The 27,498-nt window shown below is 35.8% G+C and overlaps 1 protein-coding gene across 12 annotated transcripts in view; it reads left to right on the top strand.

The window, feature by feature from the left end:
* The window catches only part of DSG1 (desmoglein 1), a 125,563-nt gene that overhangs the window by 9,072 nt on the left and 88,993 nt on the right, over nt 1-27,498 (top strand). For 5 of the 12 annotated variants that reach the window (XM_082354191.1, XM_082354199.1, XM_082354192.1 and 2 more), the window contains exon 2: nt 24,250-25,020. The exons of 4 other annotated variants lie outside the window; for them this stretch is intronic. In XM_082354191.1, the coding sequence (XP_082210317.1) occupies nt 24,951-25,020 (70 nt within the window). In that variant the 5' untranslated portion in view covers nt 24,250-24,950. Of the gene's footprint in view, nt 1-1,758; nt 1,917-2,381; nt 2,855-24,249; nt 25,021-27,498 lie in introns of all 12 variants that reach the window. 3 more of the 12 variants (XM_082354193.1, XM_082354194.1, XM_082354195.1) reach the window with 2 other exon arrangements.

Below are 27,498 nucleotides of genomic sequence, written 5' to 3'. Positions count from 1 at the left end.
TCCAGAAAGTGGGCATAGAGGGAAACTACCTCAACATAATAAAGGCCATATATGACAAACCCACGGCAAACATCATTCTCAATGGTGAAAAACTGAAAGCATTTCCTCTAAGATCAGGAACGAGAGAAGGATGTCCACTCTCACCACTATTATTCAACATAGTTCTGGAAGTCCTAGCCACGGCAATCAGAGAAGAATAAGAGATAAAAGGAATCCAAACTGGAAGAGAAGAAGTAAAACTGTCACTGTTTGCAGATGACATGACACTATACATAGAGAATCCTAAAACTGCCACCAGAAAACTACTAGAGCTAATCAGTGAATTTGGTAAAGTTGCAGGATACAAAATCAATGCACAGAAATCTCTTGCATTCCTATACACTAATGATGAAAAATCTGGAAGAGAAATTAAGGAAACACTCCCGTTTACCATTGCAACAAAAAGAATAAAATACCTAGGAATAAACCTACCGAGGGGGACAAAAGACCTGTATGCAGAAAACTATAAGACACTGATGAAAGAAATTAAAGATGATACCAACAGATGGAGAGATATACCATGTTCTTGGATTGGAAGAATCAATATTGTGAAAATGACTATACTACCCAAAGCAATCTACAGATTCAATGCAATCCCTATCAAATTACCAATGGCATTTTTTACGGAACTAGAACAAATCATCTTAAAATTTGTATGGAGACACAAAAGATCCCGAATAGCCAAAGCAGTCTTGAGGGAAAAAAACGGAGCTGGAGGAATCAGACTCCCTGACTTCAGACTATACTACAAAGGTACAGTAATCAAGAAAATATGGTACTGGCACAAAAACAGAAACATAGATCAATGGAACAAGATAGAAAGCCCAGAGATAAACCCATGCACCTATGGTCAACTAATCTATGACAAAGGAGGCAAAGATATACAATGGAGAAAAGACAGTCTCTTCAACAAGTGGTGCTGGGAAAACTGGACAGCTACATGTAAAAGAATGAAATTAGAACACTCCCTAACACCATACACAAAAATAAACTCAAAATGGATTTGAGACCTAAATGTATGACTGGACACTATAAAACTCTTAGAGGAAAACATAGGAAGAACAGTCTTTGACATAAATCACAGCAAGATCTTTTTTGATCCACCTCCTAGAGTAATGGAAATAAAAACAAAAATAAACAAATGGAATCTAATGAAACTTCCAAGCTTTTGCACAGCAAGGGAAACCATAAACAAGACAAAAAGACAACCCTCAGAATGGGAGAAAATATTTGCAAATGAATCAATGGAAAAAGGATTAATCTCCAAAATATATAAACAGCTCATTCAGCTCAATATTAAAGAAACAAACACCCCAATCCAAAAATGGGCAGAAGACCTAAATAGACATTTCTCCAAAGAAGACATACAGATGGCCAAGAAGCACATGAAAAGATGCTCAACATCACTAATTATTAGAGAAATGCAAATCAAAACTACAATGAGGTATCACCTCACACCAGTTAGAATGGGTATCATCAGAAAATCTACAAACAACAAATGCTGGAGAGGTTGTGGTGAAAAGGGAACCCTCTTGCACTGTTGGTGGGAATGTAAATTGATACAGCCACTATGGAGAACAGTATGGAGGTTCCTTTAAAAACTAAAAATAGAATTACCATATGACCCAGCAATCCCACTACTGGGCATATACCCTGAGAAAACCATAATTCAAAAAGAGTCATGTACCAAAATGTTCACTGCAGCTCTATTTTCAATAGCCAGGTCATGGAAGCAACCTAAATGCCCATCGACAGACGAATGGATAAAGAAGTCATGGTACATATATACAATGGAATATTACTCAGCCATAAAAAGGAACGAAATTGAGTCATTTGTTGAGACATGGATGGATCTAGAGACTGTCATACAGAGTGAAGTAAGTCAGAAAGAGAAAAACAAATATCATATATTAATGCATGTATGTGGAACCTAGAAAAATGGTACAGATGAGCCAGTTTGCAGGGCAGAAGTTGAGACACAGATGTAGAGAATGGACATATGGACACCAAGGTGGGAAAACTGCGGTGGGGTGGGGATGGTGGTGTGCTGAATTGGGCGATTGGGATTGACATGTATACAGTGATGTGTATAAAATTGATGACTGATTTAAAAAAAATACATGAATGTGCTAAAAAATTAGATAAATGGAACTGTGGACAGAAATAAGGACATTGTCTAATGGAAAGCTGAGGTGCAGTAGAGTTATTGCCTTATTTTGGAAAAGAATAGAAGTACAAAATAATTCTAGACTTTCTTAGAAAAAAGATTTGTGTGTGTGTGTGTGTGTGTTAAAATTTGAAGATAAATACTAAAACTATATATATGTAACTCTTGCTTCTAGAAACCCCATATGAAGTAGAATACTGGAGTCTGGTTAACTGCCTAAGTTTGGATGCTGTAGTGGAAACACCCACCACCTTTAAAATGAGGCTTAAAAATTTCAAATTACTGCCTAGAATGAAGGCTTATACAAAGTCACTAGGGAAGTTGGGAGAACAGACACACTTTTGCAGTCAGTAATGGGCTGAGACATCTCCTAGCTTAGTAGCTAGATCAGCATGTTGCCAAGAACAGCACAAAAGCCATAAACCATGAATATAAGCCCTGATTTGGCCTGAAGCTCTCCAAGTCATCTCAAAACTGCAAAAAAACAAAAAACAAAAAACAAAAAAAAAAAATAAAGGGTCAATAGAGGGAAAGAGAGAGAAGAAATAAGCATTTTAGTGAGTTCACAAATCAAAATTCCAAAACAAACACATGTTTAAGCAAACGTGGCAGTAAGAAAGACAATGAACAAAATCAACAATCAGAAAGGTAACTATTCTGGATAAAATGAAAATGTAAGAGCAATCTCTAAATAACTTTAAAATAAATATGATTAGGATATTCAAAAAGATGAAAGAAGAAATTCCTGATTGAGTAAGAAATCATGAAGCCAAATATGGCAGAAATGAGACAAGAACAGAAGTATATGCAAGTGTAGATTTGAGAGTCCAAATATAAATAGGTATGACAATAAAATAAATAGAGCTTGTCTTGGAAAACCCTTCTCAATTTGACTGTAGTAGTCCCATTGAATCATAGAAAGTAAGTTTATTTTCCTTGTCTTCTTTTACCAAACCTTAACTTACCCTTAAAAAAGAAAAGTTAGAGTCAACTATGTCAATTGATTATATGATGTTTCTAATTGTATAATATATTTACATCATATACGGAGGAGTAATACTTAGAATTTGTAGAATTATAGCACTGAATTATTCCTTTTCAAGTATTTAAATTTTTATTCAACAAAATCCAATTCATGTTGTACATGGAATAACATGCATTACATTGTGAATATAAATGGTAGTTCCAAATAAAAAGTTTAATTATTGTTGAAAAATTAAGCATTAATATTTGTAAATGAATATAATACTTGCTAAATAATATAGTGTTGATTCCTGACTGATTGATTCCTGTTGATTCCTGATTATATAAAATAATATCTCTGATATTATTTTATATAATAAATGTTATGTAATTATACCATGGTCTTATTGTGGATAGTTGCATAAATCATATTAATTTTTTCTGCCCTTGAAGGAGTTGATTTCTTTTCATAACAATCTTTTAGATTAATTGTTAACAGCACAAGCTTTGGAGACTATTTGAATTTTAGGTTTAAATTTTATATTTGAAATGTGAATCCATCAGGATAAAGCCAGGAAACAGAAGCCACTTTAAGTCTCTCAAATAAAGGAAATTAAATAAGGAAGTTGGTTACTCAAATGATGACAGAGCTGAGAAGTCAATCTACAAGGCTATTTAGAGATTAGCAACAATAGGAAGCAGCTCCCTCCCTGATGGCTGGAGAGACTGTGGAGAGGGGATGGTGCTTCCAAGGATTTAGAAGCCTAGTGGGAGCTAGAATCATGGAAGCGACGCCAGGCAGAACTGAGACCTTGGAGAGAAGCCCATGTGGTGGTAGATAGAACCAAGGAGGAGAAGCAGCTGTTTCTGGAGATGCCCCAGGAAGCAGAAAGGGAAGAGGAGAAATATACTAACTTTTCCCCTTCTCCCACCCTCCCATATTCCACAAGTACCTCCCATTGGCCACCTCTTGCAGAAGTCAGAGGACAGGAAGCCTGGGAAATGTAGTTCTCTGTGATGCAGAGCAAGGAAAGGGCAGGAAATATAGATTTGAAGAAAAACAGTATACTTCACATCTTTGAATATTTTCATCTTTTTCACTTATGAAATGAGCATTGTAATCCAGTGTTGTTGTAAACATTAAAGTATGCATTTAAAGCACTGAGCAAAGTGCTTGCCATATTGCAAGCTCTCAATAAATGTAAAGTATTTTTATGATAGACTAGAGTCCCTGTGATAGACCTAAGTCCCTGTGTTGTTTAAAATCTTAATCTAATCTTTATTGTGCTTTGGTTTCTGTTTATGCTCTTCTAAATTATAGCCTCATACTCCAGAAGTAGTCCTCCATCCTGCCTCTTTATAGCAAATATGACCTCCTTCTCTTCAATTCCAAAATCCTTATCAAAGTAATGTTGATGGTTCCATGGGTCAAATGATATTTAGAATTTCTATTTGGATTTGAGAAATAATTTAAAAATTATTTGAGAATAATTTTCTTGAGTGTCTATGATATGTCATATTTGAGACTTTAAATACTGTATCTTATTTAATCCTTATCATGTCTACTTCATATGATGTAGGTATTATTATCACCATTTAAGAGATGAGAAAGCAAAAGATCAGAGGTAAAATTATTTGCTTGGAATCATAATCTAACCAGAGCTGGTGTTGAAATCCAGGTTTGCTCAACTTCAAGACCCATACTTTGACCACCATGACACCTATTGCCTTCCTACTACATTGGCCCATTTTTTTCAATTTTCATACACTAAATTATCATGGGAATGCAGTTGCCATTTAAAATGTTTCATAATCCAATTATTTTCATTCATTCCTTCAACAAATATTTCTTGAACACTATGTGACGGGCACTCTTCTGAATGCTGGAGTTTGCAGTCTAGCTGGGGAGAGACAAGAAATTGGTGTCTTCATTTTCCCTTGCTGTGTAACAAATTACCACTAACTTAGTGACTCAAGACAACACACATTTATTATCTCATAATTTCTTTGGATCAGAAGTCCCAGCGTGGCTTAACTGAGTTCTCTGATTAAGGTCTCACACAGCTGCAATCAAGGTATAGACCGGGCCCGGCTCAGGGCTTTTCCACTTTCATGTGGCTGTTGGCAGCATTTACTTCCTGCAGGTATGGAACTTCAGGGGTTATTGAGCTGCTAGAAGCTGCCTGAAGTTCCTTGCTACATGGCTCTCTCCATGGGGGCCTCTCAAAACATGACAGCTTGCTTCTTCAAAGCCAGAAAAAATAAAGTCTCTAAAGCAAGTCTGCTAAAGAAATGGAATCTTTTATAATGTACCCTAAACCCAGGGATGACATTCCATCCCCTTTGCAATAAACGGTGACCTCCCATCACTTTTGCCATATTCTATTGGTTGGAAGCAAGTCAGAGGTTCTGCCCATACCCAAGGGGAGGAGATTATGCAAAGGCATAAATACTGGGAGACGGGGATGACGGGGGCTTCCTTAAAGTCTGTCTGCCACACCTGTAAATAAATATATGAGGATAACATCAGATGGAAATGAGTACTCTGCAGAGAATCAAAATATGGTGTTATGATTGCAACTTGGTGTCTCGTGATTGAATGGGCAGAGAAGGCCTCCTTGAGGAAGTGGCATCTGAACTGAGATCTTAGTGCCTAGCGGAAGCCGGCTAGTCTGGCTGTGTTAACAGTGAGACCGGCTGGAGAGCAGTGGATGACAGGGAAAATGGTATGAAATGAAGTCAGACAGGTAAGCAGAGGTTAGGCTATGTAAGGATTTACAAATGGACATATTTCTTCTCTATGCTATTATTAGAAGGTTTGAAGTAGTGTGAAGGTGTGATCTAGTTATATATATTTTTTGAAAGGTCACTTCAATTGCTGTAATGAAAATAGATCCTAGGGATTTAATAGTAGGAGTAAGAAGAGCAGCAGAAAGCCATCATGTAGTCTGGGGGTTAAGCAATGAGAGGTTGGACTGGGGTGATAGTGGTGGAGATGGAGAGAGGTAGACGGGTCTGAGAAATGGACCTACTGATATATGAGATGTGGAATATGAGGAACAGAGAAATCCAAGGAAAACTCCTTGTTCTTTATTCTTACTACCTTGATAATCTTGTGCAATCCCGCTTTACTTCAAGAATAAATTTCAGTTTATGTCCAGATAATCACCTTCTTGTGTTAACAGTTGTTGCATATAGTTCTTTCATCCACTTATTGGGATGTTGTCTTATCAAGGAGCAACCTCAGATCCCACTGGTCCACATCCAGTCTGACTGCTTTAGGCAACTCTCAGATAAGTACAGATGTTACCCTCAGTCACATCTAGCGAAACTTTCTTATATGCTTTGCTTATAAAGTTAGAAAATGTGTGAAATACAAATTTCAAATGACAGTATCCAGTGTGGGAGAGTGAATAACTTTTCTTAAGGATGATTTCTTGTTAAACTAATTATTTTGGGTCATTGCCTTAAGATGAGTCAAGAACCACATACAGAAAATGAAGTAACAGAGTTTTTTTGTTTGTGTTGTGGTTTAATAAAATTACAACTTTAATTTTTGGTCTCCCAGCATCCTTTTAAAATATAATCATTGGCTATAATCTTACCCTGCCTCTAGATGAAATTGGGGCAGTTCCCATGAGCCTTTTGTTTATTCTTAGATGAACAGAAATACAGTCCCAATTTAGAAATCAAAATGTCACAGAAAAAAGTACATATAAAACAAATAAGAGAATCAACTCTTCAATATTCACTCAGAGGTAAGTCTTCTCCCCTTTCCCAGCTGAGGCCTCTATAGTTGGCCACCTCTGTGCACAGGGGGTGCTTTGGCTTCTGCTCTGATATCCCTCATCCATCCCTCATTCTCTAGGGGGTGTTTGAACCCCCATCAGGGATGAAGCAGAGGAAGGAAGGAGAGATGAGAACTCGGACTTGGCTGGGTGGACTCACTCTCTTGTCCTGGCAGCGCTTCTCTTATAAGTGCTTTCAAGAACCATGCAGGGGCTCCCTGCAGGTGCCTGGGTGTTGGCTCAGGACACAGGCAAAGGCCCAACTTCACTGGTGGCCCCTCCAACCCAGGCACACATTGCCGGCGTCCTTCCCTCTCCCAGGAGCTCCAGCCAAGCTCCCTCTCCACATGGGCCACACATTGTCCACAGGAAACACGTGGGTATCTTCTGGCAGGACATGACCTGACCTATTCCAGCTCAGCCAGCCTGGCTATCCCACTGAGCAGTTAGCCTTCCCTGCCCTCCCTGTGTCCTGGGCTAAAGTCAGAACCCAAGCGTGGCCTCGAGTAGCGAAACAAGAATCTGCAGTATAAACAAACAAACAAACAAAACAACAAATACTAAACTTAAAAAGAAAAAAAAGAAAAAAAAAAAAAAAAAGAAGTCTAAATCACTCTTGTTATTTATGTGTACCAAAACTTTGTCAATACTATTAGTAATCCAGAGTGGTAAATATTTTGATGTAAATAGGATCTATGCATCTAAATTAGATTAGTTTAGAATATTCAAATTATCTTTGCCTTTCTCTTTCTCTCTCTCTCTTCATATATACGTGTGTGTGTGTGTGTGTGTGTGTGTGTGTGTGTGTGTATGTAAAACTCTTAAATAAACCCAGATTGGAAATCTTTTTTATTTCTGAGCTCATTCTCTCTCATCCACAGCTTATTTGAATCAGAGAGTTGGACTATATCGTTAAGGTTCCCAGAGACAACAGGTAGGATCTTGCCTTCAGCCTACGGGGCAACTACATTCCTTGTTTTGCCAGCACTGCTGATTGAAAGCAGAGCCCCTGGATTAAAGGCAGAACACACCCTCGGCTCTTAAAAACATCAAAATGAGCAATGGAGCACTCTTGCAGTCAGTGTTTTCTTAAATCTCAATGAATTTGGATTCTCTTTATGATTTCTGAAAAAATATTATATAAATATTTTTATCAAGAAGGTCAATGAAAAAATGTTTAGCCAATAGAACTAGAAAACTAACTTAATATGAGACATGTATAGACAGAGAAGTAAGAATGCCACCACCCCTGGCCTCACGTTCACTATTTCACAACTGTTTGTAGTCCCACAGCTTGTCTGTACTTGCTCGTTACACTTTCAGGGGATGGTCCACGTCTTAAAGTATTTACTCTTGTTCATATTGCCTTAAGAAAAATCAGTAGAATTCTAGTTATAGCATTTATAGATAATGTACAATATTATTTCCTCCCTTTGCCAACTTTGTATAAACCATGAATATCTACATATACAGAGAAGAGAGAGAAGAAGCAGAGTACCGGCCATGGACAGAACTCCAAAGGGACTGCAAACTGACATTGACCCTGGCGTGTACTTATCACCTTTTAACCATGTTAGTAATCATGCTAATTTGGATTTGCTCACTCTCTCAGGAGTGAGTGAACATACCACACACAGATCGTCAGAGCTTGCTGCTCAGATTCTGAGATCCCCCATGGGAGGATCTCAGGAGGAAAGAAGGTATTTAATCAGTCATTCTGAGTTCTACTGCACAGTAAATTTTTTCCAGAGAAGAATCTTCTCCCATTTTCCTACCTTGGAGAAATATTGCTGGCAGTCAACATCTCTGAGTTAATGAAGGAGAAGGGTTAGGATGTAATCATTCAGAATGTAGACATTTACTTAACTGCCATTTTCAGCATGGAGGTGACTGCAAGTCCAAAGTCTCTCTAGTTGAACCTCTCCAGAGAGTAAAGGCTAATATTCTTCTTGGGTAAAGGAGGGTTATCCACCAGCTCTGAAGGATTACGAAGATGCAGTATTAACTACTCCAAATATTGACCCTTACCCTTGTTTTCTCTCCATTTGCATCTTTCTCCAATCCTTGAGGCCTTGGGGTTTTGAGGAATGAATTCATCTACTTCTGGTTTCAACTCTCAAAGATCTGCTGATTCAAATACCACTTGTTCATCTGATGTTTTCATTCTAAAACATAGTTGAAATTGTTTGCTTACTCTCTATTTTATCCTTGTACATTGACAGTTGTTTTAATCCTATTAGGTTGTTTAAATCATTTGAGTTTGATTTGGGGTGTATTTAACCTGCAGTATCTAACTAGAAACTCCCTCGAAATGTTTTCCCGACAATTCAATTCCTTTCCACAAAGAATTTCTTATAAATAGAATTTTATTCATCTCATCTCATTTCATCATTGTGCAAAATTAAGTGAAAGTTATAAAAAGAAAAGGCTAATGTGAGAGATAAGAAGCCTACGTTTTATAAACTTCCTATGTTTGAGACAGAGATGGAAATCGCTAGGTCTACCAGAAGCTACATCTCTTTACTTTCAATCTGATGCTGATTGGATTTAAGCCAGTTGAATATACGAACAGTTATAAGGTACAAGAATAAACTTAAAGGATATGGTTTAAATGCTGAAAAGATATGACTAAAAATGGTGTTTCACAAAGTGTAATTAAGGATTTTACAATGGAACTCTTTCTGTAATATATGTCTATTATTAGTCTTTAAAGAATTCGAGTTTTAGAAAGTTCCTGTAACATAGGAACAAAACTATAGAACTGCCCAAACAATTTTTAGGCCTCCATCTTAAATTTAAGAGCCATAAAGAAATAAATAGCTACTCAATTAGAAAGGTTATAAAGTATTCAGTAACGCCAAAGTTCTTCTGATATTTTCTGAAACTCTCTTGATCTACTTACTTTCTTTTTCAGCTGTATTATAACTCTGCTCTATCAAAACTTGTTTTCATTTTTTAAGTTATTATTCATGTTACACCTTACTGAAAGTACAAATCAATGTTTTACCTCTTGCCCTTAAAAAAAAAAAATCAGGCATGCTTGAACAGTTAGAAAATATTTGAGAGAACAATGTGGTGTAATAAAGAGGATTAAATATTGCTGACTGAACACAAATATGTATTCTCTTTGCCAAAATCCCACTAAATAAAATTTTGAACAGCAATCCTGGAAGCCAGAAGATAATGGAGCAATATATTTGAAATTCTAAGGAAAATTAACTTCTAACTTAGAATTCTATATCTAGTCATACAATCAGTTAAGTGTGAGAGTAAAATAAAGACATTTTCATAATGTCAAGTCTCAAAATGATTATTTCCAATGCACCTTTTCTCAGAAGCTGCTCTCTTCAAGGAAAAAATCAAGAAGCAGAAATCATGAGACCTGGGAAACAAGAGATCCAACAAAGGAGAAAGGAGCAGAAAATGCTAAGAGTAAGAAGGAATTGGAGTCCTAAAACTAATCTGATAAGAACAGCCAGATGAAACTGGAGCTGAGAGAGAATACCCCAGGAGGGAAACTAAAAAGACAAAGTCAAACAAATGAACAAATAAACAAAGAAAAAAACCTGAGCGAATGATTATCTAAGTTTTCAGAGTTCTGTGAAAACACTGGGAATTACTTAATGAAAAGCACATAGAAATCTAAGCAGTGAGACAATTGCTAACGAACTCCAAGGGAAATGGAAAATTACACACAAAAAAGGAAACGTGACCATAGTATGCTATGTGGTTTAGCTGTGAACAATACAAACATAGTCAGAATAATGGAAGCACTGAAATTTCTTCTTACCCCAAATTATGGGATAGCTGCATTGGGAGGTTGCATTGAGAGAAGAATGTATTGAAACAGGGTTGTTGTTGGGTTTTTTTTCCATTTGTTGGTTTTAAAGAGAGCTAAATGATCATGCCATCTTCCATAAAAGGAATTTAATGGATTAGGTCTCAATTTTTTAACTGAAGAGTACATTTAAAATTTGAAAGAAATCCCAGAAGAAGCAGAACTGCAAATGGGTTGCTTCTGGTAGGCAGGTCAGGAATGGGTAGGGATTGGGCGTGAGATTGCTAATATTTCCCATAAACACTTTGTCATTTTATTTGACATGTTAAAGAGTATTGGTGATTTTTTTTAAATGAGTAGGGACCACCTAGATTTAAATCTTTGCCCTGGTCTGGTTATTCAGCAGCCTAAACAAGTTTACTGAGTCCTCTGAACTTCACCGCCATAATTCGAGGGCAGTTTTTAAAACAAAATAAGGAGTCTCCAAATAATTCCTTCCTTGGCACTCAGGCATGTTTTAAGCATATTTTCCAAACCCAGAAGCTCCAAATTCTTGACAAGTCACAGCATGACCATATCTTCTTCCCATACCAAGGGTTCTAAAGATTCGTGCTCAATTAGACTTCCACCTCCCCCCACCCCACCGCCCCCAGCCCCCTGTTCAATGGATTCTGCAGAGGCTGAGGAATAGGAAAGCCCCAAGTGAACCCATAACTCTTAAGAGATTTCCCAGACAAGAAGGGGAATTTCCAGGCATCTTGGATTTCCTAGGATTTTAGAGATTCTCAAGTCTCAAGTTTCAACATGAGTCCTTGCAACAATTCTGAATGAGCAGTAGAAGGGATGGCTGTACATGCCCAAGCCTGGGAGGTTGGCAGATTAGCTCACTTATGGCACCGTGTGTCTATTGGGGAAAGAAGAGTGTGATTTCTTCCTAACTCAAATTTATATCTATGTATCTAACAGATGTTTTTACAAGAATGTTTAAACCTTTTATTTCACATTTTAAAAGATTGAATTTTTTTTCCGATTTAATAATTCTTAAACTAGTACTTTTGGAAATTTGTATATGAATAAAGTAGAAATAGAAGATTGTTTGAAGCGAATGATGTTTTAGCACTCATCGCTGTTTTTCTGTCTCATTTGCTATTTACAAAGCAAACTGCACCTCCTTAACAGTTCTCACTCTGAAAAACAGATCCACATTCTTCTCTTATCAGGGGCTGGTCCCTTACACTCAACTTAATGTTCAACTAAAGTGACTCACACTTGTTTTACTTATTTCACATGCTTTTTCACACGCTCTTTCCAGGAAAGAGAATGCACATTGAGCTGTGCTGAGTATTCATTTTATTCGACTGTGTTTGTTTAGATGTTTTATACTTATAAACACACACAATTATAGACTGTTTCCAACCTATTTAAGTTAACACTTATGAATGGATGTAGCAACTGTCTGCTTACCACCCTATGGTTTTAAAGTAAGTAATCTCCCATTAAAACAAATTACCAAAAGAAGTAATTATATATATATCAATTTATATTTGTGTATAATCAGTCCAAAATTTTAAAAGTATTAATTGACTCTTTTATTCTCATTAGCACCTTGATTTTGGGCAAAATTTCAAATTAAGAGGGCTCAACCCCTATTATTCTACTAGAGATGATCATTTCTCCTTCTACCGCTGGTTACTGGGTTTTTAATTATCTAAAATTTTAATGTAAATCTTGAACTATAGCAGCCTACAGGGAGTGTCACGGCTTAGATTTGGGGTTGCTATTCCCAGGCAGTCAAGAATAGAGTCCTGAGCCAAAATGAACTGTGTGGAAAGCTCTGACTTAATCTTTACTATTCCATTATATTCCCTCACCAAAAACAAACAAACAGAAATGTGGTTTTGTTTTTACTGTGATTTACATAGAGTAGAATGCATAAATCTTAATTGCATAGTTCAGTGAATTTTGACATATGTATGTACCCAAGTAACCAACATCCAGATCAAGACATAGAAAAACATGTTTATCATTCTAGAAAATTTCTCCACGCCACTTTCCAATCAATAGCCCTCCCTTTCTCCAGGAGTAACTGCTTTTCTGATTTCTATCACCAAAAATTAGTTTTGCATATTCTTTGCATGAACTTGATACGAATAAAATTATAAAGTCTATACTCTATGGTGTCTGGCTTGTTTTGATCAATACTTTTTGAGATAAATACAAGGCCTGAAGTTTGAAAAAAGAGAAGTAAAAATGGCTTTTCTTCACAGATGGCGTAATTATGTGTGTAAAAATCTTAAGGCATCAGGAAAAAAAGCCTATAAATACTAAGAAAGTTAGTCAAGAGCTACAAAGTCACCATATAAAAATCACTGTATCTCACTACGCCTTTTGAATATCTTTATGGTTGATTAAGAAATTATTTGCTGGAATAGAAGTATTCTTTAACAAATAGACACCCAGGGACACACACAAACATAACTCCAAAACAAACATGATTAACAAGGTGAAAAAAGACCTAAATTATCCCTAAAACCTAGTAAGCAATCAAGATTTTTAAAAAGAAAGTGCCAGGCAATGCATAGAAGAAAGCATTTAACTCTTGTATCCATCCGTTTGTCCTCCTCTTGAGGAACCTTTCACTTATATATACGTATCCTTATTTCTCTGTGAATACAATTTTTAAAAATCAAGTTGCAAAGTATTTGACAGAGTAAGATCAACTGGAAATGGGACCCTGTGCTTCTTTCCTTTGTTTATAAACCAGAAGATTCTCTTATGAGTAAAGAATTAAATGAAAACATTTAAATTGTCTTAAAAACTAAACTACCTCTGCACACTTGGTGTGTGTGTGCACATTTGCACACGTTCTGTCTTTAGAAGGTATTAAGACTCACAAAGGATAACAAATGAAACAAGTGCAATACTTAAATAGATGTAATACAGTTAAGTAAAGTTTAAAGGTTAGTAGTAGACTATGTACAAAACAAGGCTACCAGATAATTTGCTTTTCTACAGCTTAACTGAATACAATGTAGAAGATGACTATAGACATTTGTTTTGAAATTTCCAGTGCTAGACACTCTGCTAAGGACTTCACATTCCTTATCTCATTTAATCTTCACAAAAACTGAAGCAGGTAATAGTTCCCCCATCTTATAGATGAGAAATCAAGGTTTAGGGAATTTAGGTAACTTCCCCAAGGTTTCACAATAATTAAGTAAAGAAACCAAAACTGAAGTCAAGAGCTTCCTTCCATGCCCTGACCCGCTTTGCTATCTTCCTCTATGTAAGTCGATATTCTCCATTTCCGTTTTGAACATCTCCTAAATGAAGGTAAATTTGTTATGTACAAGTAAATTTCCTAAGTGTCTTAATTGAAATGAAACAAATACTTAACCCACATAAGAGCAATGTGATATAGAGACTAAATTCTAATAAAGGAGATCATAATAACTGGAATAAAAATCTGGCATAGTCTAATTAAATAGTTTTGTTTTTACATGTTGAGCAAATAGTGATTCCCTACATGTGATTTTCATGTAAACATCACAGCAACTGCATGGGAAAGATATTTCTACAGTTTTACAAAGCAGCACACTTGGGCTCAGAGGTGAAATGATTGTCACTCAAAATCACAACAGCTGACTAGAACCGGACGGTTACAGAGCTCATTCAAGTGAGGATATGAACAGAGTTCACAGAAAGAAAAATGCAAATGCCAATAAAACTTTAAACCTCAACTTCATCAAAATCAGAGAGATTAACATTTAAACTACAGATAATATAAACCTTTCAGCCATCAAACTGGCGAACATAAGTAATTCAAACCTTCTAATGATGAAAAGGATGTGCAGGTAATGGAATTCTCCCTCATTCCTGGTAGGTATGTGAATTGCTACAACTTTTTAGAAAGTCATCTAATTAATATCCAGTAAATTTTTAAGTTTCTTACATTTTGATTAGGAAATTTCACTTTAGAACCAATCCATCACAAATACAAACTTTGGATATACGTACCAGGATTTTTATTACAGCCTCCTTTGCAATAATATATGAGTACATACATACTTAAATATGCAAATTAAAACTAGATCCACAACAGTGCAAAAGTCATTCATTGGAAAAAAGGTTAGTCTTTTCAACAAATAGTGCTGGAACAATGCGACAGCTATAGGTAAGAAAATGAACTTCAACCTACATGTTATACATTATGCCAAAATTGACTGACAAAGGATCATAGACTTAGGTTTAAATCATAAAACATTCAGAAAAAAAATTTTTTAAATCTTTGTGACCTGGGGTTAGGTAAAGTGTTCCTACAAAGTGAAACATAAAACACAATCCATTCAAGAAAAAAATGATGAACTGAACTTCATCCAAATTAAAAATGCTTGCTTTGTTCAAGACACTGCTAAGAAATCAAAAGGCAAGCTACAAACTGGGAGAAAATGCAAATCACATATGCAATAAATGACCTGTATCAAGACTGTATGACTAACCCTCAAAATTCAACAGTAAGACCACATAAAAACCTATATAAAGATGTGCAAAAGACTTGAACAGACACTTCACCAAAGAGGATCTAGAGATAGCAAACAAGCACTTGAAAAGATATCCAATATCACTAGCCATTAGGTAAACGCAAATTAAAACCAAGGTAAAATACAACTACAAAACCATTAGAACAACTAAAATGAAAAATACTGACAACATCAAGTGCTGCTGATGCTATAGACGTTCAGGTACAGGTCTTTCAGAGTGAAGATAATTTTTATTTCTCTCCAGTAAATGATTAATTTTGAAGAAATTGCCCAACTTTTCCAGAGTGGCTGTACCATTCTGTATTCCCAGGAGCAATGTATGAGTGTTTCAGTTGCTCCACATTGGGTTGTACTTAAATTCTCCCACACTCCACACTCATACAACTCCTGAAAAGGGAACCGGCATTTTCTCAGTAATAGCAGCCATTAATCCTTTGCCATGTCATTCATCAATGGAGTTCCTCTGGTCTAGGAATTTTTTCATGGAAAATGAGATGTGTTTCTCCATTCATAATAATTGGTTGGTTGATTTCCAGTCATTTGTTTGTTACTCCATGTCTAAATTCTACTGTGCTTGTCAGCAATCTCCTATCTAAATTTTAAGGCCTATTCATCACATATAAAGTAGACTGTCATATAATCAAATGTTTCTTAGAAAAAGAATGAAGTCTTTTGTGCCACGGGTACAAAGACAGGATGCATCTTTGCAGATGGTAACATGCAAGCCAGCTAACCCATATATGACCATGTGGTTTAGCAAAGAAAAAGCCCCTGGAAGGCAGTAAATGCAATCTCAGCAATTTTTTTTTTCCTTTAGATTTTCCCCACCCAGAGCTTTCCTCTCTATCCCTATTGCATTCTCATTTTTTCTTCTTTCCACTTCTTCCTCTACTCTTCTTCATATCATTATTCTTCCTCCCATTTGTTTCATTTTTTCCTCTTCTTTTTTTCACCTCTGTCCCTTTTCTTTGCAGTTTCTGACTCTGTGAGTATAGTGGACTTAGGTATTTTCCCGGGGTATTTTCCAAAGGTTTGGGAAAAGCACCAGGCCTGGGACTTGAGGTCACAGAGGCAATAATAGCACCGACTCTGGGTGGTGATGGACAATGGTTAGAGTGATGACTTATCCAGATATCACTGAGTAGAGGAAAAATAGAAAATGGGGAAAAGGAAAGTTCTATGCAGTTTACCTATAAACTGAAAACCAAAAACTTCCAACATAACTCGTCCAACAAATCTGATTTTTTACATAGTTTGGACTAGCAAGTTAAAAATTCTTACAATATTTGGCCTAAACTCCTCAGCTAATACTATAGAGTATACCCAGCAAGCATATTATAGATACAAATGAAGAAGTGGGCTCCTTTTTCTATACTTTGCTAAACAGAGCTTAATGAAGAAAAGATTTAAGAAAAGAAATGAGAAGCCTATTTTAAACAAAATGAGATCACTTAAGCATGTGTGATATAATAGAAGACGTGGCATGATTTTCATGGCATGAAAATAGGCCTGATTCTAGTATGGGGAACTTTAAAGAGAAAAGAGAGAAATGAAAGTTGAAATACAAGAAACAAAGCATTCATATATGTAATTAACAATTGTCTTGGAGGAAATTAAAGGACACAGGCAAGAAAAAAAAAAGATAATCAATATTATAATGTTTGGGAATGACAGAGAGAGAGAGAGAAAGAAAAAGAGAAGTGATCTACAGGCCAGATAAAAAATTCTTGTTGATTGCAGTAATAAGGAGGAAACAAATTAGGAAGATAACATGGAGAAGAAGCAGTAAGATTTTGCCATGAGTGGAAGGAAAGGCTGGTTATATCATCTGCCAAGTGGAGAAGATATAAACATCGGAGCCAGACAGAACAAATATCAGTGACTGTTGTACAGGAAGTCAGTTTTGCCCTAAACCAAGTAGAGTGAAAACACTGGTTCTGCCAAGAAGCTGATTTTTCCATCAAGCATGGAACAGCAACAAATACATAATTTAATTATCATTGAAAGCAGAGATGACACTAATTGTATTTTAAGCTCTTCATAATCTCATGGAATGGGATAGTAAGTGAATTGTGGACAGCATCAAGCTCATTTCTGGTGCTCAACTAAAGGCACACAATAAAAAACTAAGCTAGCAAGAAGGAATTTGTGTTATTATTCTGTATTAGCTACCTGGAAAACCTTAGGTACTTTGCATTTGAGACACATTTTCTTGTTTCCTGATCCTTCTTGTGAAATGAAGGTGTACAGGCAGTTCTTTGCCAAAGTGAACACAGAAAGGAGAGGCAGGGCAGAGTCACCCTAAGCATATACGTCCCTCCACCTTTGCCCACCAGTAGACCAAGCTAGTTACATCAGAGATGAGGCATCCATAACCTCCACCCATTTTCAAATTTCCCACTGGAATACTGACGCCCCTCTATGGACCTCCAGTAAGGAAATGAGAACACAAGAATAGAATATAAACTCTTAGTTTCCGCAATTGGGAGATAACAGTCGGTATTAATTATTCCTTATGCAGCCCAGGACGCTTGACCTCTTTGGATGTGCCTGTGGTGTCAAAGGAATTCCATTTACAAAAAGGCTCCAAGTCTTTAAATGGGTGGGTAAACACTGGAGCTTATTGCCAGATTTTCCTGTGACTGAGTTAGAACACTAAAGATTAGGGAAAGGGCTATTTTTTTTCTTCAAACTCTAGGAAGGTAGCCTTAGAGTTGCACTTCCAGACAGAGAAGCATAAATGTAGACGCCTCTGGACCATGAAAGCAAGAAGTCCTGGGCTTAGGAAAGGGACTACACAATGTATTTTGCTGCCTGCTTTAAAGGGATTCAAATACTTCTTAACAAAAACAAGTTTATAAAAAGCTCTAACCAGTCAGCTCTACCCACCACCAGAGCCTCCCATCAAGCCTCTTAGATAGCCTCAACCACCAGAGGGCAGACAGCAGAAGCAAGAAAAACTACAATCCTGCAGCCTGTGGACCAAAAACCACAGTTACAGAAAGATAGAGAAGATGAAAAGGCAGAGGGCTATGTACCAGATGAAGGAACAAGAAAAAACCCCAGAAAAACAACTAAATGAAGTGGAGATAGGCAACCTTCCAGAAAAAGAATTCAGAATAATGGTAGTGAAGATGATCCAGGACCTCGGAATAAGAATGGAGGCAAAGATTGAGAAGATGCAAGAAATGATTAACAAAGACCTAGAAGAATTAAAGAACAAACAAACAGAGATGACCAATACAATAACTGAAATGAAAACTACACTAGAAGGAATCAATAGCAGAATAACTGAGGCAGAAGAACGGATAAGTGAGCTGGAAGACAGAATGGTGAAATTCACTGCTGCGGAACAGACTAAAGAAAAAAGAATGAAAAGAAATGAAGACAGCCTAAGAGACCTCTGGGACAACATTAAACGCAACAACATTCGCATTATAGGGGTCCCAGAAGGAGAAGAGAGAGAGAAAGGACCAGAGAAAATATTTGAAGAGATTATAGTCGAAAACTTCCCTAACATGGGAAAGGAAATAGCCACCCAAGTCCAGGAAGCGCAGAGAGTCCCATACAGAATAAACCCAAGGAGAAACACGCCGAGACACATAGTAATCAAAGTGGCAAAAATTAAAGACAAAGAAAAATCACTGAAAGCAGCAAGGGAAAAACGACAAATAACATACAAGGGAACTCCCATAAGGTTAACAGCTGATTTCTCAGCAGAAACTCTGCAAGCCAGAAGGGAGTGGCATGATATACTTAAAGTGATGAAAGGGAAGAACCAACAACCAAGATTACTCTACCCAGCAAGATCTCATTTAGATTTGATGGAGAAATCAAAAGCTTTACAGACAAGCAAAAGCTAAGAGAATTCAACACCACCAAACCAGCTCTAAAACAAATGCTAAAGGAACTTCTCTAAGTGGGAAACACAAGAGAAGAAAAGGACCTACAAAAACAAACCCAAAACAATTAAGAAAATGGTCATAGGAACATACATATCGATAATTACCTTAAACGTGAATGGATTAAATGCCCCAACCAAAAGACATAGACTGGCTGAATGGATACAAAAACAAGACCCATATATATGCTGTCTACAAGAGACCCACTTTAGACCTAGGGACACATACAGACTGAAAGTGAGGGGATGGAAAAAGATATTCCATGCAAATGGAAATCAAAAGAAAGCTGGAATAGCTATACTCATATCAGATAAAATAGACTTTAAAATAAAGAATGTTACAAGAGACAAGGAAGGACACTACATAATGATCCAGGGATCAATCCAAGAAGAAGATATAACAATTATCAATATATATGCACCCAACATAGGAGCACCTCAATACATAAGGCAACTGCTAACAGCTATAAAAGAGGAAATCGACAGTAACACAATAATAGTGGGGGACTTTAACACCTCACTTACACCGATGGACAGATCATCCAAAATGAAAATAAATAAGGAAACAGAAGCTTTAAATGACACAATAGACCAGATAGATTTAATTGATATATATAGGACATTCCATCCAAAAACAGCAGATTACATGTTCTTCTCAAGTGCGCACGGAACATTCTCCAGGATAGATCACATCTAGGGTCACAAATCAAGCCTCAGTAAATTTAAGAAAATTGAAATCATATCAAGCATCTTTTATGACCACAACGCTATGAGATTAGAAATGAATTACAGGGAAAAAAACGTAAAATACACAAACAATTGGAGGCTAAACAATACGTTACTAAATAACCAAGAGATCACTGAAGAAATCAAAGAGGAAATCAAAAAATACCTAGAGACAAATGACAATGAAAACACGACGACCCAAAACCTATGGGATGCAGCAAAAGCAGTTCTAAGAGGGAAGTTTATAGCTATACAAGCCTACCTAAAGAAACAAGAAAAATCTCAAGTAAACAATCTAACCTTACACCTAAAGAAACTAGAGAAAGAAGAACAAGCAAAACCCAAAGTTAGCAGAAGGAAAGAAATCATAAAGATCAGAGCAGAAATAAATGAAATAGAAACAAAGAAAACAATAGCAAAGATCAATAAAACTAAAAGTTGGTTCTTTGAGAAGATAAACAAAATTGATAAGCCATTAGCCAGACTCATCAAGAAAAAGAGGGAGAGGACTCAAATCAATAAAATCAGAAATGAAAAAGGAGAAGTTACAACAGACACGGCAGAAATACAAAGCATCCTAAGAGACTACTACAAGCAACTTTATGCCAATAAAATGGACAACCTGGAAGAAATGGACAAATTCTTAGAAAGGTAGAACCTTCCAAGACTGAACCAGGAAGAAACAGAAAATATGAACAGAGCAATCACAAGTAATGAAATTGAAACTGTGATTAAAAATCTTCCAACAAACAAAAGTCCAGGACCAGATGGCTTCACAGGTGAATTCTATCAAATATTTAGAGAAGAGCTAACACCCATCCTTCTCAAACTCTTCCAAAAAATTGCAGAGGAAGGAACACTCCCAAACTCATTCTATGAGACCACCATCACCCTGATACCAAAACCAGACAAAGACACTACAAAAAAAGAAAATTACAGACCAATATCACTGATGAATATAGATGCAAAAATCCTCAACAAAATACTAGCAAACAGAATCCAAAAACACATTAAAAGGATCATACACCACGATCAAGTGGGATTTATCCCAGGGATGCAAGGATTCTTCAATATACGCAAATCAATCAATGTGATACACCATATTAACAAATTGAAGAATAAAAACCATATGATCATCTCAATAGATGCAGAAAAGGCTTTTGACAAAATTCAACACCCATTTCTGATAAAAACTCTCCAGAAAGTGGGCATAGAGGGAACCTACCTCAACATAATAAAGGCCATATATGACAAACCCACGGCAAACATCATTCTCAATGGTGAAAAACTGAAAGCATTTCCTCTAAGATCAGGAACGAGACAAGGATGTCCACTCTCACCACTATTATTCAACATAGTTCTGGAAGTCCTAGCCACGGCAATCAGAGAAGAAAAAGAAATAAAAGGAATACAAATTGGAAAAGAAGAAGTAAAACTGTCACTGTTTGCGGATGACATGATACTATACATAGAGAATCCTAAAACTTCCACCAGAAAACTGCTAGAGCTAATTAATGGATATGGTAAAGTTGCAGGATACAAAATGAATGCACAGAAATCTCTTGCATTCCTATACACTAGTGATGAAAAATCTGAAAGAGAAATTATGGAAACACTCCCATTTACCATTGCAACAAAAAGAATAAAATACCTAGGAATAAACCTACCTAGGGAGACAAAAGACCTGTATGCAGAAAACTATAAGACACTGATGAAAGAAATTAAAGATGATACCAACAGATGGAGAGATATACCATGTTCTTGGATTGGAAGAATCAACATTGTGAAAATGAGTATACTACCCAAAGCAATCTACAGATTCAATGCAATCCCTATCAAATTACCAATGGCATTTTTTACGGAGCTAGAACAAATCATCTTCAAATTTGTATGGAGACACAAAAGACCCCGAATAGGCAAAGCAGTCTTGAGGCAAAAAAATGGAGCTGGAGGAATCAGACTCCCTGACTTCAGACTATACTACCAAGCTACAGTAATCAAGACAATATGGTACTGGCACAAAAACAGAAACATAGATCAATGGAACAGGATAGAAAGCCCAGAGATTAACCCACGCACCTATGGTCAACTAATCTATGACAAAGGAGGCAAAGATATACAATGGAGAAAAGACAGTCTCTTCAATAAGTGGTGCTGGGAAAACTGGACAGCTACATGTAAAAGAATGAAATTAGAATACTTCCTAACACCATACACAAAAATAAACTCAAAATGGATTCGAGACCTAAATATAAGACTGGACACTATAAAACTCTTAGAGGAAAACATAGGAAGAACACTCTTTGACATAAATCACAGCAAGATCTTTTTTGATCCACCTCCTAGAGTAATGGAAATAAAAACAAAAATAAACAAGTGGGACCTAATGAAACTTCCAAGCTTTTGCACAGCAAAGGAAACCATAAACAAGAGGAAAAGACAACCCTCAGAATGGGAGAAAATATTTGCAAACGAATCAACGGACAAAGGATTAATCTCCAAAATATATAAACAGCTCATTCAGCTCAATATTAAAGAAACAAACACCCCAATCCAAAAATGGGCAGAAGACCTAAATAGACATTTCTCCAAAGAAGACATACAGACGGCCACGAAGCACGTGAAAAGCTGCTCAACATCACTAATTATTAGAGAAATGCAAATCAAAAGTACAATGAGGTATCACCTCACTCCTGTTAGAATGGGCATCATCAGAAAATCTACAAACAACAAATGCTGGAGAGGGTGTGGAGAAAAGGGAAACCTCTTGCACTGTTGGTGGGAATGTAAATTGATACAGCCACTATGGAGAACAATATGGAGGTTCCTTAAAAAACTAAAAATAGAATTACCATATGACCCAGCAATCCCACTACTAGGCATATACCCAGAGAAAACCGTAATTCAAAAAGACACATGCACCCGAATGTTCATTGCAGCACTATTTACAATAGCCAGGTCATGGAAGCAACCTAAATGCCCATCAACAGACGAATGGCTAAAGAAGTCATGGTACATATATACAATGGAATATTACTCAGCCATAAAAAGGAACGAAATTGAGTCATTTGTTGAGACGTGGATGGATCTAGAGACTGTCATACACAGTGAAGTAACTCAGAAAGAGAAAAACAAATATCGTATATTAATGCATGTATGTGGAACCTAGAAAAATGGTACAGATGAGCCAGTTTGCAGGGCAGAAGTTGAGACACAGATGTAGAGAATGGACATATGGACACCAAGGGGGGAAAACTGCGGTGGGGTGGGGATGGTGGTGTGCTGAATTGGGCGATTGGGATTGACATGTATACACTGATGTGTATAAAATTGATGCCTAATAAGAACCTGCACTATAAAAAAACAAACAAAACAACTAATACTAAACTTTCATTGGGTTATTTGTATGGAAATATGTTAATATAAATGTTTCAGACATTACATGAAATTTCTAAAAATCTTATATTTGTATTTGTATGGAAATATGTATGGAAATATGTTAATATAAATGTTTCAGACATTACATGAAATTTCTAAAAATCTTAAAAAAAAATAAATAAATAAAATAAAATATATAAAAAAATTTAAAAAAAATTTAAAAAAAATCTCTATCCAGATTCATAGGGAAGATTTAATTACTTTTTAAATTAACATATAATATAAATATGGTATACCTATGGTGCCTCTGAAAACTGCACCTATCACAAGCATATGGCTCAGTGAATTTTTATCAGATAAGTATTACATCTCATGTAACTAGCTCTCTGATCATGATCTAGAACATTAACAGAACGCTTTCCATCACCAACTTCTAATGTAACTACTAGCCTGAATTCTAACAGCATAGTTTTGCCTGTTTTTTGTTATTAAACTTTTGTTTATTTACCTTGAATAAATGAAATAATGCTGTATGTTCTCTTCTTGTGTCTGGCTTCCAACCAACATTATGTTTGTATGACTCATTCATATATTTGGGGGTAGTTATGGATTGGATTGGTTATTCTCATTGCTGTACAGTATTTCATTATATGAACATACTGTAATATATTATCCATTCTACTATTGATGAACATTTGAGCAGTTTTAGGTTGGGGATGTTATGAATAGTACTGTGATAAACATTCTCATATATGTGTCTTTCAGTGCATATATTCATTCATTTGTGATAGGTATATATCAAGGAAGTGGAATTGCTAAGCCATAGGGTAGGCACTTGTTCATTTGTTTTAACAGATAGTACCAAACAATTTTCCAAAGTGTTTCTACCAATTTATGTTGCAACTATAATGTGTGAGAGTTCCAATTGCTCTATATTTTTGACAATATTTTCCATCTTTTTATTTTAGCCTTTCTGATGGGTGACCAGAGGGATTTAGAGATGTACTCTTAACAGTGGTTGAGGAGTCTTGCAACCAGATCTTGATAATTCCAGCTGTAAATGATGTATTTGGGTCTCAGATTCCACTTTGATATGTAGCACATTTTTGGTAAATGAAAATAAATTGATTTTTCAGAAATCTACCCAGCAAGCCAAATTTACCCATCAACAAAGGCTTTGAAAAACAGTTGAGGGATCTATTCTTCAATTCAGTCACATTGAATGAACCTGCAGTTTCAAGGACATATAGTTTTTCAAGTATTGGGCTGGCCCAAAAGTTCGTTCGGGTTTATCATACCATCTTATGGAAAAACCTAAATGAACTTTTTGGCCAACCCAGTAATTTCATTTTTCTTCCTAATACTTTTACTTTTAATCAATCTGATTATCTGTTCCTTTACAGATTTATCCAGAATGCTTTGGTGCTTTCCAAAGCAGATTAAGGACCCCTTAGAAAACTTGTTCTAGATTAAAATGTTATTTATCTAGTTATTACTGCCTGATTTTTACTGTGATAATTATCAGAGATTCAAAGAGCAATAAAATAGAACCCCCTTTTCTAGCAACTCACAAACTAAGGAGAAAGATAACAGCTAACATTCTTTGAGTCTTTCGTGTATGCGCTTCACACACATTATCTCACTTAATCCTCATTAACAACACAGGAGTATGTTCTATTATTGTCCCCTACTGCAGATGAGGAGACCGAGGCACAGAGACGTGAAGAAACTTGCCCAAGGTAACAGTGATGTAGAAATGGCATTCAAAGCCAGGAAGTCTGATCCCAGACTACGCTTTTAACCATTATACCATCTTATGACTATAACAAAAACCAGAATAGGACATGTGCTTTAAAATAGAGCTGAAAACAAAGTTATCCGAGAGATACAAGAGGAAGAGATGAATTTTGACTGAGGAAGTTGGGAACTTTATGGAAATGGCATAGGATGAGCTGGATCTTTAAAATTAGGTAGTACTTCAAAGGAAAAAAATGAGAAGGAATGGAACCTCATGTAGAGAAAACAATACAGATTCAAAATTCCTTGGGGGAAGGAAGTGTAACCTGAGAGACTAGAAAAAGGTCTGTAAGTTAACAAATGTTGAATGGACACAGAAATTTAGGGCATGTCAAGTATTTTATGCATCATGTAGCCCTGTACTGCAGTTCAAGTGGCTGACGGATGAGAGAGTGAATAAATGGGTAAAGCGCACATTCAGGAAAGCAGTACTTTGGGCCTAAGGTTTAAAATTTCTCATTCTGTATAATTTATTTTGTACTATAATGTTGAGATCTTCAATGAAGTAACTCATTTCAAAATTCTGGGAGTGGCTTTGCTAAAGGATCATTAAATTTAATTGTATAGAAACTAGGCCAAATTTCAAGTCACTTTCAAAAGTGTTATCTTCACATAATCACTTTAAAATTTTACTTTAAAATGATTAAAGAAATCACTGACCCAAAATATTATTTTAGCGTTAAAGAGAAGAAATAGACATAAAATATGCTTCAGATAACAAATGTTGAGGCGATGTTAAGTAAGATGAATAAATAAACAAATAATGGCTAAGTAAAGATATTTTTAAATTAGTACCCCAAAAGTACTTGGAAAATATTTATCCTTGCTTATAATCAAAGAGGCATAAATTGTAACAACCTGGAGATGATATACTACACCTATAAGAACGCCAAAAACATGTTCAATGATACTGATGGCTATGTTGTGGTGAAATTGACCCAAGAAAACACTGTTAGTAGCTTTATAAATTATACAATGCTTTTGGGAATGATGTATTCAAGAATCATGAAAAAAATCCATATCATAATTATTCCATTTCTGGAAGTTCATGTATTTATTCAATAGATGTTTATCAAGCACCTATGGTAGGGGCTTAGAATATAAATATCAGCAACATGTATTCCCTTCCTTCAAGAAACTAATATACTAATTGAGGGCGGACTTGAAAAATAAAATAAAATACTACCTCTCAGTTTAACGGCTCTATAAGGTATGGTATGCATGGGGGGAAGAGAAAACTAAGAATAAGTTATCTTAAGGAAACCATTTGAGACAGCAAAAGAAATTCATGAGGATGTTAATGGGGTATCTGCAACATTAAAAACAAAATCAAGGAGGAAAAAAAAGTCAGAAACCCAAAATATATTGACTTAATGAAACAGTTTAAAGCATTCTGATAAGACAAGATAGTGTGGCAATACCTTTAAAAAAGAAAAACCATATTCAATAAAAATATTATCATGTAAAATTGTTTATACAATATAATTATGGCATGTAGAAATATGCAGACATGAGGTAATGAATAAAAATTGATCAGCTCGACTAAAAGATCATTTTAATCAAAAATGGCATTTAAGGTTATATTTTCTTTCCAATAAAAGGTAAACTTTACTCATTTAATAATTCCTGGAAAATTAAAGGGAAAACATTCAGACTGTAAAATTATAGAGATTACGCCTAAGTATTAAGGTAAAAACTCTGCTATATTAAGTTGCAGAATGTTAACAATCTAATGTTTTTATATTTGCACCGTATCTTTCCAGTTCAAAATCTTTCTCAATTATTATCATTATGAACACAATATTCCTGTTAAAGAAGTGGGTGTTGATTGGTGGCTATCTCCATATTTTTCAAGTGACAAAAAGAGAGCTGAGATTATTTCAGTGACGTGTCATTTGCTTGGTTACAAGAGCAGAAACCTCTCTATCTCAAGTCAACAATGATTTCCAATGGGCTCAGTAGCCTCTAATCAGAACATTTTAAAGTAACTTTTTCTTTATCTGCCAAACTTTGAATATAGAACCCTGTGTTTTTTCCACCAGAGATTATTTTATAGCACTATAAAGTCATTCTGGAAGTCTAACTATGACTATGTTTTTATAAAGTAGAGAGATACAAAATTCTGAAAATACATTTGAGCTGGTAGAATTTTTCTCAAGAAGAAAAAAACCTATGAGATTTTGTTTTCAATATATGTGCACACAACATATTTTCATGATCGAAGCAAGTAATTGTTATTACAAGAAAAGAAGCACTCAGAATTATGCTATAATCAGATCAACTTTTCAGCATTAACGTCTGCTATTATCAGTTGGAATAATACACTAAGACTTTAAAGAATTATGGGTGAAACCCTTGTAACTAATTGCACTTGTGAATTAACTAACAATGCTTGGGTTGTGCCTTTTTTTCCCTCCAAA

The sequence above is a fragment of the Balaenoptera borealis genome (genome assembly GCF_965194805.1).
Source record: "Balaenoptera borealis genome assembly, chromosome: 14".
NCBI classification, from domain to species: Eukaryota; Metazoa; Chordata; class Mammalia; order Artiodactyla; family Balaenopteridae; genus Balaenoptera; species Balaenoptera borealis.
The sequence above is the reverse complement of the archived record's forward strand: the minus strand, read 5'-3'. Positions and strand labels throughout refer to the sequence as shown.